The following is a 16,551-nucleotide window of genomic DNA, read 5'->3' as shown; positions in this document are numbered from 1 at the left end:
GCAACACCTCCAGTAAAGTTTTTCCACTGCTATGACAAGAGCCCAGTGACATGTTTTCAACTGTCATTCAAAAAGGATTACAGTTGTCAAGGGAAAACCGCTCAAAGTTTTCATCTGTTTTACAAATCAGCGTTTTGTTAATTCTTGTTTCTGCATGATGCACAACTTTACGGATGGCGCATGTTGGCCAGGAGTCTGCTGAAAAAACGATGTGCCTCAGTTTGTCGTATCTGTCTGCAACCAATAGTGTAAGTATACCGTAGCGTCATGCACGATCAGAGCAGTTTGGGGACATGGAGGCTTTGCTTTGCTTAAAAACACACTAACATTTACCTATTTTTTTTTTTTTTGCTCTGCTTTAGGGTATTATATGTAGAACCTTTCCCTCTAATCTTATGGTTACTTTTATAGTTAAGACAAACCAAGTTTTAAGCCAATCCATCGACCGGAAGAAAGCATGTTTTAGCAGAAAGCCGAAGTCACAAGCACCCATACGGGGTTGACCCACATAGGTGCTGCAGGTGCGTTCGGTGCCCTAACGCCCGAGTCAAGACATTTGTAAGGTAGGCATATTGGCTAGTGCATGTAATACTGCATGTAACTGCTAATTTCCTCTCTTTCAACCCTTGTGCTGTCCTGGGCACTTTAACATTGGGAGTTGGGTCATCTAGACCAGTGTTTTTCAACCTTTTTTGAGCCACGGCACACTTTAACCTTGACAAAAATCCCGCGGCACACCAGCATCCAAAAAACAAAACAAAACAGAAATTCATGGTCTGTATCGATCGACAGCCCCCCCCCGCCCGCAATCTCACGTGCATCTTTGTGATAATTGTGGCCGGAAAAGCAGGAAGTTGCGGCTGTTTTTTCTAAGAGATGAAATGAAAGTTAAATTAGAAAATTTAGAAACTGTTTGTTTGTTGGGGTTTCAAGGCGTTTCTCAAGGACAACTCATTGTGCGCTGGGACACTGGCCCTTTAAGCCAATGCATCATGGGAGATGTAGTGTGAAAACTGCCGAAAAAACTTGCAGAAAGACTCGCGTCTCTGAGCTTCATTGTATTGTCCACTTGTTTCACGGTCAGACACCGGACTCTGTGGAAAGCTACACCGCTAAAGAAGAGCTTTAGCTGGTATTTTTGTTAGAACTGAGCGACTTTATCAGCAGAATTAAGAACAAGGAAGTGAAGACTTTAACCACTTCTGATTGGTCAGACTGATGACATGTGATTAAGCCTTCAAGAATGATTGGTGGAGACAGTTAAAGGGGCGGGACTTTTCCGCAAACTGTCATAGCTGCCGGTAAATCGCGGTAACATCATTCTTATCAAAATGTCTTTAATAGAATAAAATAAACCCAAAGAAAAAGTAATTTTAAGATCTTTTATATTCCTAACTACTCAGTGTTTTATCAGGGCCAGTTTGGATGAACAAAGAGCTGATTTCCTGGAGATGGAAAATGTTTTTAGATCAGTTAATGATTAATGAGGGCAATTTCCCACGGCACACTTGACCATCTCCCACGGCACACTAGTGTGCCGCGGCACACTGGTTGAAAAACACTGATCTAGACCCACTAGACCAGGGGTCGGGAACCTTTTTGGCCAAGAGAGCCATAAATGCCACATATTTTGAAATGTAATTTCGAAAGAGCCATACAATAATGTAGTGTCCCTTTCCCACACTGAGGCACGGAGACTTAACCTCTTTTAAAGTTCTTTATTCCGATTACTGCAGACGGCAACAAACGCCGTACAATTAATTCAGCAACTCCTGAATCTCTCCCGCTGAGACGAGAGCGCTTCTCCCAACTTTATATTCCCCTGCTCCCGCTGCAGCCCTCCCCTTTCCCTTATTCGGCCCATAGCTGAACCCCATTGGTCCAAACTACCTAACAACAGGCTGAGCGACAGAACTGAGGGCCAATCAGATCTCTGCTTGACGCGTTCAATGAACTCCAGAACTTTTAAGGCGGCCCAACAGCCATCCAAGTCAGTCCGCGACAATATGTTTAAAACTAAATATACAAATGAATGTGTGCATTTGATTTAATTTCAACATTTTTAAAGTACAATAAGTCTGTGGATTCTTTTTAAATAATATTGTTATTCTGTTGCTAATAAATGATGAGTATTTCTCGTGGTAGTTTTGCTGATGGTCTAGTCTGGTTGATACGTGGTGAGTTTCTGCTTCATGCAGGCGTTGAGACTTTAAACGTCATCTTAGGTCTGAATGTTCTGTAGATGTGAGACAGACTGATCACATGCAGATACGGAGCCAAACACACACTCACGCTGCAGTGAGTGACGGGCAGCGGGTTTTACGTTATTACAATCCCTGCGCGATTCACCTGCTGTCCCCACAACACCTCAGCCCCACCCTCTGCTTTCTTCCTCACACATCGCGTCCCCGCATCTGCGCGCTCTTTCTCAGAGACGGGAGCGCGCAGTTTTAGGCACGGCAATTCACAGGTTTCCAGCTGGTACAAACTCTGTGAAATAATAGATAATAGTAAACTGATGGCATCGCATCGCGCCAGACAAGGACTGGTCTAATGAAAAAAAAAAAGTATAATTAAAGATTTGTCTGCGAGCCACATGTGACCATCAAAAGAGCCATATATGGCTCGCGAGCCATAGGTTCCCGACCCCTGCACTAGACAGTGCTCTGAACCTTTTTTCTTCAATTATTTGTGATCTTCACTGGTGTCCATGGATTACATGATATCTTTCCACCTTTATCCACCTTTGTCATGGTAGGGAGAACACGTCAATGTAAGGGTGGGGTCATCTAAGATAGCACAAGGGTTAAATTTGTATAAGTAGCCACAAGATATCATAAGGGATAAGGCCTGTTGTGACTAACCACTGTTTTTTTAACACAGTTATTCCGGACCTTGTTTTTCATGTCCCATCCTTACAGGAATACATTTTTCATCAGTCTTCTTGTCAGAGAAAGAGCCAAAATGGGCATGAAAGAAAATGTACATGTCTTCATCCAGAGAAGCTGATTAATGATAGATGTGATCACAGGATGAATGCTCTGCTGACCCAAAGAGAGAACATTGAACAGATGTTGTGACACAATATCATTCATTCATGAGAAGTTCATCTAATGAGGAAGTTTGTGAAACCATACAGTGGTGTTTATTTTATCATTATATTCTATTTGTTTATTGTTTGTGCATTTTATCCATCTGAAATATGGCATGTTTCAGATAAATATCCTCTGAAGATGACTGCAATAATAATACTTTTCCAGTACATAAGTTCAACTCAGCATAACAAACTTCACTTGGTATTCTCATAAAAGCTAATATGAGTCATATTGTTGTTGTCACTGCTTTTGTGGTGTTAATGAGCAGCTGTAACATTGGAAAGAAAAAAAGGTGGATTTTCTTACTTTATGCGTTTTCTGTTGTAAGTTTTAATCAACAAAACATGTAGTTGAGAACGTGCCTACCTGAAAATATTGAGGACCTGCCTGTCCCTTTACACCCCCAACGGTTGTTGTGATACAGAATATTTACCACTAATGAGGGGGATTCATATTAGGGCATACTTTAAGAGGATGGGTAGTAAAATAGTTTTGCTAATCCCACTGATTTTTCATGGCACATCATTTGATACAACTGGAAAGTCCTCGACTTCCTCTATTTTTTACATTTTTTTTGGCGTGCACATTTCATAACGGTTGTGCTTATGTACATATTTAAGCTCGGAACAGTTTGCGCTGCAGCTGGAACATTTAATTAGGCTGCAGTAACAATTTTAACCAGAGATAAAAACACATTCGCTTGAGGAAACCGTCCGTCTCTGCTCCACAGCACAAGAATGCTTGTCAACTCTTTTTATCGTTGTGTGATTTGGAATTGACATTAAAAAAAAGTTATAAAACATATTACCTCAGCACATTTTGTCGTACTTTACTGAAAAGTTCAGAAGTAAAGCTGTCCGCCTGCATTTCAGCCTCTGCGTTGAAAGTGAAACCTAACATTAAAACCCTCATCTGCCACTGAAAAGGTGTTCAGATGTTCTTGTAATGATCACTATTTGAATCATTTTACATGAAACCTCTGACACAGAGATGGCTGCAATGGAAAGAAGTGTTTTTCATGCAGGTTTTCCAAGATATTAGCCTATGTGTCACATCATTTTACAGCCACAACAATAAAGGGGGACATTTTTCACGTGTAAATGCGATGATATGTTTGTAAATGACAGGATTTGGTTTGAGGAGGAGAAAAATATTAACCGGCACATCAGTAAAATATTCAGAATGAAATTCGTTATTGCCAATTTAAAGAACACATTTCTTTGCTAATTTTATTAAAGGATATAGCATCATTTTATTAAAAGTATACACAGTATACACATAGGACAAAAGAAATTTCCTGAGTGATATTATGTCCAATTCAAAAACACAAAATAGTTCAGAGATTTTTAAAGCTTTTTTGCTGCTCAGACATCACTGTTGTGTCAAAAACACAGGATCATGTGAAACAATTCAGCCACTGCAAAGCCAGGGTGTATTTCAGACACAAATCTTTTAGGATAAAATATGTTATGTGTTCTTTGGGTTTTTTTTCCTAATCCCAACTTTTACAGTAGGCTAACCAAAATAAATAACTTCTTAATGAATTGGATAAATTGAATGAGTCAGATCTTAGTTTTCTAGCTTCTACTTTTAGTTGCAATTTTTTTCCTGATCGCAGTCATTTTTTACGACGGAGTATTAGGGCCACCAAAAAAAAAAAAAATTAGAGCCACCAAAAGAAAAAAAAAGTAAAATTACGAGATTTTATCTCGTAAATTTAGGAGATAAAAACTCGTAATTTTACGACTTTTTATCTCATAAATTTACGACTTAAAATCTCATAAATTTACGAAAAAAAGTCGTAGATTAAGGAAAAAACACCGAAGTTGTCCGTTTATCGGAACCTAGCTTGAAGATGAAGTATGTGGAGCCTTTTGTGAAGCTTCATTTCCGGATTATTATCGGTGTAAAACAAAGAGATTCTGAACCTTTTGGCGACTCAAAATCAGATTAGTTTCCGTGTAGCAGTCTTTCCGGGGTTCAGTGTCAGTAAAGCGGAGTTTAATATGTAAAATAAGGAGCTCAGAGACACTTTTGGGTGTAGACAATCGCTGCAGCCTTTATTCTCCTTTTCATTCACATATCCTGAAGTTCATTTGTCTCATTACGTCATGAAGCTGTCATCCCAACACCAATGCGGAAGTAAACAGTCTTACAAACGCCCCCTCCTGCAGATGAAATGTCCCGTTTCAGCATAAAACAATAAAGAGGAATCAAAATAGTGTTTTATATTGGCTTTGGAACGTTGAAAATGCCAAAAAAAAGTGCTCCTCCTTTTGTGTGACGGAAGCGTCACACAGACGTAGAGTCTTGTCTTTGGTGGAGGAAGAAAGGATTCAAGCGAACAGCTGCAGGGACACCGACGACGGCTTCATCGGGCTGCAGAGATCCTGCAAACCAACCATCAATAAATAAAACTTTAATGAATCGGAAATCAAACAAATGACCTTCCAGACATTTGGAACGTTATCAATAAACATTCAGCTCACCTGTTCAACAAAGTTTAGTCGGTCTTCTCTGCGGCTGCACGGCGTTCACCTGCTGCTCTGCATGCTCACTTCCACTGTAATCTCCTAAAATTACGAGTTTTTATCTCCTAAATTTACGAGTTTTTATCTCCTAAATTTACGAGATAAAATCTCGTAATTTTACTCTTTTTTTTTTTTTTTTGGTGGCTCTATTTTTTTTTTTTTTTTTTTTTTTTTGTGGCCCTAATACTCCGTCGTAATTTTTGACAGACTTGTAAAATACTTTTAAATTCACATCTGTAAAAAAAGAAATGAAAAGATTTTAGATAGATCTGTTACTCAAATCTCACCATCTTGTAGAGTATTTTATCTGATTTATTTTTTCTTTTAGGAGCACTGCAATCAAGTCATGAAAGAAGTGGAGACGTCACACAAATAAAACGTGTGCCCAGATTGGAGTTAGTTGGCTCTTAAGGGGGGCGCTGTAACCATAGCATAAATCTAAAAATAAACTGTTTTGTGTGTCTCAGAGAACCTTAAAATAGTAACATTGAGTAAAGGTTATGTGATTTTACATAAACAAGGTGGAAGTGAAAATGAAAAATGCATTCTTTTTCTTGTTTGTTGCTTTAAACTGAGATGAACTCTAGTGGAATGATTTCCATTGACTTACATTGATTTTGCATTTCTTGAAAGCAGAAATATTTACAACCATTGAAATTTGATCCTCAGAACAATCTTAAAGCCTGACTTTTATTGTCGGTACCAGATCCTCTATTCCAGAAACTAGTATGAAGGTTCTGCAGCAGAAATGTCTTTCTTTGTTTTTTTACATCTGATCACAAATGTCTGATTTCTGTTGCTCGTCTCACCAACAGGCTTATTTATCTGCTGCCTTGCTGTGCTCACCTGTTTCCCCCAGCATGACTCGTACAGTAAAAGCTCAGTCTTGGCTGCAGTGTTATACGTTTTCACTTTATCCCTACAGCATTATGCTCAAACACAAAACTCAGCTCCCTTCCTCCAAGTGATATTTTTATTGAACTCTCACTAACGTTTAACCTGCTGTGCAGCTGTTACATCAACTACATGGGGTTCAGCTCTTTGGCCTTAAGAGAAAGCCTTAAATCCTCTTTCTCCGTGGTTTTTTTTGTAGATACAATCTTTGAATATTTCCTTATACTAGCCAAACAAATTTTGTTTGTCATTGACTCCAAAGTTTTGTTTAATGTTGTACTTTAGTTACTGGTGAGATGTGCTGTAGGTGTGACGAAGGAGTTGAAGGTGCAGGTGGGACTGCACAAGGGTTCAACTTTGAGTTTCTTCTTGAACAGGTGGAGGAAAGTTTCAGGTGTGACTTGACAAAACAATGTCAGCAGGAATGAAAAGGACAAGTGTAGAAGAGCGCGGTGGGAGCACAGACTCTGATGCAGAGACAGGAGGCTGAGCTGGAGGAAGCAGAGATGAAGAGGTTGAGGTTCTCTTTGGGAGTGACCAGGATGGACAGGACCAGGAATTAATCCTTCAGAGGAACAACGCTTGGTAAATGTTTTAGAGATAAAGACAAAGGAAGCAGACTGGGATGGTTTGGACACAGCTGGAAAGACAGTTGATAAAATGAGTCTGATGTTGGAGCTACCAGGAAAGAGACGGACCAAGCTGATGTCGAGAAAAAGGGCATGGCATTGTGAATGAGGAGGAAGCAGTGGCTGCCTGTGAAGGGAGCAGCCAAAAAGCAAAGTAGGAGAAGAAAATTGGCCTTATGGATTTTCCATGTCACAAATGCAATCTTGGGAAAAATGCAACAAGAACATGTTAAAAACACCAAAAACACAATTTTCATCTCAGTGGGTCTTTAAACTTGTTACTTTAAACAGTCCAAAAGCCCAGACCCTCTTATTAAAGCAGCAAAAAAGAATAATTATATCTATGGTGCTTTGTTTTTCATGCAATTAAAGGTCCATGGCAAGCCACATATGGAGCGGGTCGGAGCAGAGTAGACGAGGAGGGCAGGAAACCGATTTGTTTCAGCATGAAGTTGTAAAAACAAAGAAATGCTCAGACGAGGGTGAGGTTAAACAGAAAAGGAGAAGAGGAGAAGCGAGGCGACCCATCATTTGGCAGGGGAAGTGATGACACAGCACATCCATCTCAGTGGCAGATGCCTGCTGTTGCTCCTTTACGGGGAGTATAGGAGCAATATGAAAAGAGTCAACCGAAAAACGCAGCTCTAGAAGACATGAATGTCTGTATCCTTGTAAAATATGTCACCAATTTGCACGGAAAGATATTTGTAAATCGATCTAAACATTAACCAACTCATTTTGCACTTTATTTGTTATTAAAGAAATTGATTTTTTTGGTTTTTATCATCTTATCAAATGCTTAATGTCAACACATCTGTATTTTCTGTTCTTTTTATATTTGCCAAGACATGAAGTGGTTTACTAATATGTTGAATATTGTTATGAAACACTGAATTGTTCATCCGCATTATTCGCCTGGAGCAACTTGATATTTCTATATGTAGGCACGAGATTGTTGTGATGGATGTGTCCTGACAGGAAACAAAGCGGTCAAGTACAACACAGCGCAAGCAAGAGAGACAACTGTAAGGGGTGACGGAAACAAATAATTGGATGTGACTTTAGAATCTAACATTTGTAGAAATGTGAAAGACTCAAAAAAATTGAGTAACAAAATCCAGAAAGAATCTTCTGTGCGTAGAGGATGTCCTTGTGGGACAATTAACGCTTTTTTCCAAACAGACAGAGGGTTTCTGGGTAAGCTGCAGTTAAGGTTGAGCTGTAAACAACAAGAAAATAACAGACTAGAGAAGGGGACTGAAAAAGAAAAAGGGGGGTGGGGGTTAAGGGGTGCAGTAATAATAAAAGCAATAGATAGACTCGTCTAGCCAGCTGGGATCTTTGCTTCAGTCAAAGAGATGTGTGGATTAGTTTTACAGATGGAGACACCCATTGAACTGTAAAGTGTCTAAATTAGTAATAATATTACCCAACCAGGCTGTAAGGTGGTGTAGAGGTTAGCACTCCTACCTCACAGTGAGAAAGCCTTAGTTTGAATCCCAGCGGTGTCCTTTCTGTGTGGAATTTGCATGTGTGTGTTATATCCTACATTCCAAAAACATGCTTCTAAGGTGAATTGGTGGTTCTAAATTATCCCTAAGGTGTTTAGTTGTGGGTCTTATGGACTGGCAAACGGTATAGACTGTAACTCCTTTCCTCCTGGACCTACAGTAACTGGGAAAGGCTCCAGCAACTCCGCGAACACGAGTGGTAGTAAAGCTAGTATAGAAGTGGATGGCTGGATCCCTCTGCAAGTCAGTTTTTTAAGATTTACGTGAAGAAGGACACCTTGAACTAGCAGCCCTTTTCAGGCCACTCCCAAGCTTTTTAAAAAATAAAACAGAAAATGTCCTTTTTAAAGCATTTATACTGATTTCAAAGCTCAAAAAACCCTTGAAACTATTTGAAATAGAAAAGAAGAGAAATGTGTTGAAATAGAAAAGAAGAGAAATGTGTTTGTAGTCACATGTCTGCATTCATGTGCCAACTTTTCTGAGGAAGAAAAGGCAATGATGGGAAAATAACATTAAACGCAGGGCAACAGACAAACAAAAACAAGTTGGCGATCAGGTCTCTGACTCTGAAACAACGTTCACACCGGGCATGTGACGCACATTGAAGATCACATCTTCAGCGTACGGTTTTCTCACTGGACTTTCGCTACCTGATACCATGTCTATCACCTACAGCTGGAAGAGGCTTGGTGCAAAATGTCAAAGCGGTACAAATGACGCAAATCTTGCTCCAGGCTTTATCTTTCACAGCTCTATTCCGATAAAAGATTTGGTGTCATGGAAATCAGGCTGGGCACAAACCGCAATTAGGAATTTCTCCTCCATGCTCAATTAACAAACCGTTGGCACTTCTGCGTTTTGAAAGGGAGGCCATCCATGCATCACTACCAAATCCAAGTTCCTCATTGGTCAAAGTTCAACTTGATTTAACATTAAATGCCCGATCAATTGCTGTTTTATATATTGAGCCTGCGACGGCGTGCTATGAAACATTAATTTCATAGACTTTTCGTTCATTTATAGAGACTTTTCATTAAATGCGAGCGCTTGAATGCGCACTGTCGTGAACGTAGCATTAGGTGTGTCTACCCGTCACCCATGAAACCTCTATTCAACTCTCTCCTTGGAAGCAATCCTGACTGCTGATTGCTGTTAGCATTTATTGAAAAATGTTCAAATCATTATGGAGCTGAATACACAAAACAATGGTGTGTGTCTTCTCTATAAGATCATTATGTGCTGTAAAAATCAGCACAGTTGCACGCTCATTGTCTGCTGTCATCTTTGAAAGGAGCAATGTTTTTCTGCCTCACGTCTTGCACCTTGTTTTTTTCTGACTCTCATCCCCCATGCCCCTTTTTGGAATTGCAGTGGCTTTGTGAACTGGTTAATAGGTGTGTCCGCTGAGGGGAGTGTGCATGACTAAACAACTTAGGTGATGGAATAAAACTGGAATTGATTCTGCCTTCAACATCTGCTAAAAAAAACTATTACCGAAAACCAGTTAAAGCTTTAGAACTGTTTGTACATTTTGCAGGGGTTCTATTGGTCCATTTTCAATGTTTCCATTTGCTCATTGAATAATTCTTTGCTGTTTTAGACATATTTCCTTTTTGTTCTGCCAGCTGACCCTTGTTAACTTGGCACAAAGCTGTGTAAAGATAATCTATAGGGGGCTTTCATGGCGTGCCCCAGAGTCTGTCTCCTCGGGAAGCCGTCCTTGTTTTCCAGCTGTGAAAGCTCACCACTACTCTGTGGATCTAACAAATAAACCCTAAAAACAGAATTTCCAGTTTACCAGCAAGCCTGGTGCTGTTCACTAAAGTGAGAATGCAGATGAACGATCCAGCAGACTCCCAAAGCAAACGTGACGTGGGTGCCATCCATTTGAAAAAAGAAAGATTAAATCCAACAAAAATCTCCCAGAGAATCTGCTGAAAGAGTCTCATTAGTTTTTTGGAGAATCTTCTGAATAGTCTGTTTACAGGTGTACACATCTTCGTGTTCCTGAGTGTGTTCTGATGTCATTCCGGACGTGATTCGTGTCTTGACGCCCCGGCCGCGGGGCAACCACCAGCGTTTTTCTGGACTTCATTAATTGCCACATCATGGAAAACATGGATGATGTTGAGCGAGTAGCTTGGGTTTAGATGTTTTGGAGAGTTCTACAAAGGCCGTGTCTGGGAGTTCACCAGACCATTCAGAGTCTCTCCTGGTGCTGTGTACTTCACTCCTACAGCGAGACCTGCGCCTGGGTATTGTTTTAGATGTTACTTCTGTCTGTCGGTGCTAGCTTACTCGATCCTGCTCATCTGCTCGCTCGACACGCTGAGTTGCCTGAGGCCGTCCCAGTTACTGTTGGGCGAAGGCGGGGTACACCCAGGAAAGGTCGCCAGTCTGTCACAGAGCCCATAGAGCTGGAGCTCGTGAACGCTGCCACCCAGGGTCCGGCCGGACCGCAGCTGCCGTCAAAGCGGGCTTAATCGCTGGTGTCCTGTCCAAGGTTTATCCCGCCTTCGCCCAACAGTAACCGGGACAGCCTCCGGCAACCCTGCTGCCCCAGTGGGTTGAGAAAATAAATGGAAGTTCAGAACAAAAATCCTTGTATCGTGCAGCCATATTGGATTTATTTTTCTACCCTTTCACTGAAAACGTCACATGCCCAAAGCCGAGTCCCGCGTCTACCTCATCACGTTGTGCCCGAAGCCCAAACTGTGCCGCAGGACCTTAGATTGCGTCTGCTTGAGTTAACATTAAAACTCAATGATGCGCGAATCGCCACCGGTGTGAATGTAGCATCAGCCGAATAAAAACACAGCTATCATAATGTAAACACTCCCAAACTTTACGAGCACTTCTCCCGTGAGTGAGGGATCATGACTTTTAAAACATGACAGTGTGAAACAACTCCCAACAGTTTGGAGGGGAAAGAACCATCAGCCAACACTCGTTTAAACACCTTCACCCAGTGAGTCATACTTTTAGATATATTTTTATGATCTAAGTGTCACAATTGTCCTGAAAAATATTAACACCAAACTGTTTTTTTTTTATTCCTGTTCAGTAAAACTTGTATGGCCCTGAAGTTCATATCACACCAACAATGACCATAAACAACATTAGGTTATACAAATCAGTTGGATGATAACATTTGAGTTTGGACATTTGAGTTTTTTCAAATGTCTCTTCAATATAAAAGTTTTATAATTATTGAGCAGATCATGGCTTCATGTCAAATAACCTTCGGATGAAATGATGGACAAACATCATCATCAGCCCAGCGATGCCCCACAGTGCTTACCTTTTCTGGGTTCTTATTGTGTTTCATTTTTTAACATTTCATTTAGATTTCTGGAAATTACTTTTGTGTTCCAAAACGTTTCATTTTTATTTAATTTTTTTAGAATTTTGTTTAGTTTTCTAAAGTGTACTGTTTTTTTATTATTATTTATTTTGCTTTTAAATATTGTTGTTGTGATCTTTAACATGTTTTTGCGTTAACTGATTTTTTTTTTTTTTAGTGTGATTTGAACTTCAGGGGCTCCGTAACTTTGTGAAAGAAAAGAAATCCAGATGAAGGTATTTAACATTTTTGGCATTCCCAGACTATTCAAACTGTGTTCATAATCCTAAATGCACGTCTCTGTGTGCAGAAGTTAACCTGGTCACACAAATGAGTGGCTGAACAGCTAAAATAAATATGACTAAGCTCTGCTCTGCTGTGTATCACCTTCAGTAATTGACTCCTCATTTTGGCAGAAACCAGAATCTCCAGAATCTCATCTGGTTCTTTCTTGTGACTGAAAAGAAACAGCTTGCTTGGTTGACAATTGATACAAAGAACCTTTCCAATAGAAGTACAGCTGACGGCTCTCCAGGGAATGTGAAGCACACTGACGGTGTCACCCACTCACACACAGACACACACACTCACACTCCCACACAAACCACAACACCCTCTCAAATAAACGTGCCATGTACCAGGGATTCACGCAGCTTTACTTCCACTTAAGTGTACTGTATGCGATCTCTGAAGTCACTTGCACTGTAACCTTTATGTGCTTTTATGTTGCCTTTAGCATAAATTGCCTCCTGAATGTGTCTACCACTGACAATTTGGTTTGCTTGTAAATATTTTGAATAAGAAAAGACAAAACAAATGCTGGATAGCTTTTTTGACATACATACAGACAACAAAATAAGTCACTTACAAGAGTTCCTTTTACTCCCGTCTTTTGCATCAGATGAGGTGGACATCCCAGCAGGATGCGCTTTGTCCTCAGTGGATGACCAAAATGAAGAGATGGGATAGCAGACGGCACAGGGATAGTACACCGAAAAACTCCACTGATCACGACAGCACCCGCCCACCATGCATCCTCACACTGCCTCCCTGTCTGCACACATGCCCCTCAACACTAAAGATCCTCCATGAATTTCAGCACGCGCATTCTCATATAGATCACCCGTGCACTCGAGGGCTGAGTGCTCTCAAGAAACTGGCAGCTCGAAAACACACACATGCACATATGGATCGGCACTGCACCAGTTTCTGTTCCAGTGTGGGGATGGAGACGTGGGGTGGGGGAGAGGAGGGACGGTGATTGGAGCATACCACCGGCTGCTGCTGAAGGAGGGAGGAGGGGTCCGGACTCAGAGTGGAGGCGAGAGGATGAAGAGGAGAAAAAAACGAGGGAAGCGATGTGTTCAACAGCGCAGACGTGCATTTTTCTGGAACTCGTGATCACATTTAGCCCCAACCTCCTTACCCCAGTCGACATACTTTACACTGCTTCTTTATTTGTCTCAGGGGGAGAGGAAGCAGATTAATGAGGGAAATACAGCAAGAAGACGCAACAGAATGCAAGGTTAAGTTCTCTTCCTTCCATAAAAGCGGCCAAGTGAAGGCTTTAAAAGTGAAACATACTTGTGCACACACCCACTAGTCCTCTTTCACTGCCTGAGGGAGAGTGACATAATAATCCTCATTAGCATGATGCTGTGAAGAGCAGAATAAATCCACCTAGACTACGGCTCCCTCTTCTTTTTCTTCTGTCCCACTTCCCTCATTCAAGCTTATGTTGGAAATTCTCAAAGAATCATCTCAAAATCCACGCTTCTGCATAAACTAGGAGATTATTTCGATGTTGTGTTCACCAAAAACCAGATTTGAAGTGGCGGTTTGCAGCATCAATATGGTAAAACTAGAAAATATCTCATTCAAAAGGAAGACTCTGGAGATGGAGGTGAGTCAGTGTCAAGTAAGAAAAAAAAAAACACTGAGGCCAAAACCGCCACACAAACAGATGCTGATCCCAAAAATAAACCTAGCCTCCTTCTACTGTTATAACTATCAGTACCCTCAAGGTGGTCGCAAAGAAACGATAAAATACAGACATCAGTCGCAAAATAGTTATTGGATGCTGCTGTAGAGCAGAGATATAATGAGCACCGCAATTAACTGTTTATTACAACAGAGCTGATGAGGGCTTTAACTTGTTAATCTCTCAGAAAGGCCCCAGTACTGTGATGTTGTACAAAAAGACCGGTTATTTGATACTTTAATAAGAAATAATGAGTCAATTTGCATTAAATCTGCAGATTTTTTTCATTTTTAAACTTCTGTCTAAAATCTTCCTTTTCTGATACAATAAGTATTGTGATTGTTGTGTATTAAGCAAAATTACTGTTCTAATGATATATATTCACAGTAAACATCAAAATAAATCAATTGTAAAAAATCCAAACAAACTGCATTTTTGAGCACGACTTTGCAACATTTACTCACCACCCAAATGGTCATTATTTCAGGAGGATATTTTGAATCTGTCAGAACCTTATTTGTGTTAACCCTTGTGCTATCCTATGGGGTCAAGATGACCATTGATGTGTTCTCCCTACCATGACAAAGGTGGATAAAGGTGGACTGGATTTCATGTAATCCATGGACACCAGTGAAGATCACAAATCATTGAAGAGAAAGGGTCAGCGCACTGTCGTGTGGGGTCCAGATGACCCACTCCCAATGTTAACTTGCCTAGGATAGCACAAGGGTTAAGCTGTAGGCCACAGGTGAGCGGTGGAGCATCATGCAACCTTATTTCTTGTCTTCATGAAATGTTCACTCCATGAAATTCATAAGTGTGCCTACTCTGCTGCTCTGAAGAAACACCAGAACATTTTGCATTTATAAAATTGACTGTGTGGCGACGGGGGGTGGGGGGCAACCAGAAGATTGTGAGTGTGTGTGCGAGAGTGCATGAGTGGGACAGACCTGGGGGCCGGCTCACCGGGATCCTCTGGGGCTCTCCCTCCCCATCGCAGAGTGGGGAGGGCACTAGGGGGGGTATGGGAGGAGGGGTCCAAGAACATGGCGGGTGAGGAGGGTTGTGGAGGGTAGAGTAGTGGGGGGATGGAGCTGTGGTTGAACGGCGATCTCTGGGTTAATTGGGTCGGGTGCCGGGGCTGGCTAGCGGAGACGGGTTATCTATACAGGTGGCAGTAAACTGTACAATTGAGAGGTCTGTTGTGATGAATCCCCCCAAAAAAAGAACTAGGAGTCTACAGAAAAATTATGACTTAGCAAAGAGTCTGCTGAAAAACTGTTCTCTAGCCAGGAGTCTGCTAAAAATTGCGACCTAGCCAGGAGTCTGCTGAAAAATTATCACTTAGCAAGGAGTCTACTTAAACAAATTTACTTACTGAATTTGAAGATTCATTAACCCCCCTTGAAACAGTAAAATATGTCCAACACAAGAGGTTCTCAGCTCTGATCTGCTTGCTCAGCCTTAATACTTGTTTGACCAAGTACATTCTGACATGCAGAAAAGCAGCTTTTTCACGTCAGCTTTGCACCAATATGCAGCACATTACTAAAGTAAAGTGTCACACAACGGCGCTAAGCTGCTTTTCTCTGTGACATAATATCCTGATTTATGTTGATTGCGTAAACATTTTACTACTGTAAAGTGTTGCATATCAGTGCAAAGCTGCTTTTGTCTGTTTCAGAATCCGCTGGAATTATGTTAGTAGTGACGGTTGACGCATTATGGTTGATATATATCACTAGTAGTGATATATATCAAGGATATACAGTACAGACCAAAAGTTTGGACACATCATTCCCATTCAAGTTAATGGGAAGGATGTGTCCAAACTTTGGTCTGTACTGTAAATCATACAAAATCATTTCTCAACGAGTAGGATTCAAACAAATAATGTTGCTTCTGCTTCACAAAATAAGATTATGTTTTCATGCTGTAAGTACAAACTGTCTGCAACAAGTCTTGTCCAAGTGTCTAAGTGTTGTCTTTCATATGGTCATTAAAATTTTAAATTACACAGAACTGAGCATGTTATTAAGGCAAAAATAAAACCATAAACTGCTGGTTTAGACTAAGTGTAACTAACAGATTCCTGCAATTAGTTCAGGAATGACTTCCTGTTGTTTTCATCCTGGTTCTGCCAGTGTTCACAAAGGATTCATCTCCACCTCTGCTGCTTGTTTTGTTTCTACAAGCTGTCGCTGTTTTTTCCAGTGAAAAAAATCAATGTGCTTTATTCTTAAATTGCAAACAATAATCTCTTAAATTGCAAACAATGTTATTATTTACAATAATTTTTGTGAAGCGTTTACGACTGAGCTCCACACAACAATGCAAATATATACTTCGCTGCAAATACCTCGCTTACGTTTTAGCCAGTTTTTGCATCATGAAAGACTATTGTTAATCTTCTTTGCAGCTTCTTTATTTAATCCAAACATGTTAAAACAGCCAATAAAACATGACATTTAAAACATTGACTTTTAAGCACTGATCTAAGGACGTTTTAGATGCTGGATGTCGGATTATATAAGCAGTTAAGTACGCGCCACTGTCTAATGGAG

At 40.6% G+C, this 16,551-nt stretch overlaps 1 protein-coding gene across 2 annotated transcripts in view; it reads right to left on the bottom strand.

Moving 5' to 3' along the window:
* The window catches only part of dtnbp1 (dystrobrevin binding protein 1), a 31,185-nt gene extending 17,922 nt beyond the window's left edge, over positions 1-13,263 (bottom strand). The window contains exon 1 of one of the 2 annotated variants that reach the window (XM_011481294.3): positions 12,875-13,263. In XM_011481294.3, coding sequence (XP_011479596.1) covers positions 12,875-13,037 — 163 coding nt within the window. In that variant the 5' untranslated portion in view covers positions 13,038-13,263. The remainder of the gene's footprint in view (positions 1-12,874) is intronic. The other variant, XM_004074383.4, reaches the window with a different exon arrangement.
* Between the last annotated feature and the right edge of the window lie 3,288 nt (positions 13,264-16,551).

This window comes from Oryzias latipes, chromosome 11 (assembly GCF_002234675.1).
Source record: "Oryzias latipes chromosome 11, ASM223467v1".
NCBI lineage: Eukaryota > Metazoa > Chordata > Actinopteri > Beloniformes > Adrianichthyidae > Oryzias > Oryzias latipes.
The sequence above is the reverse complement of the archived record's forward strand: the minus strand, read 5'-3'. Positions and strand labels throughout refer to the sequence as shown.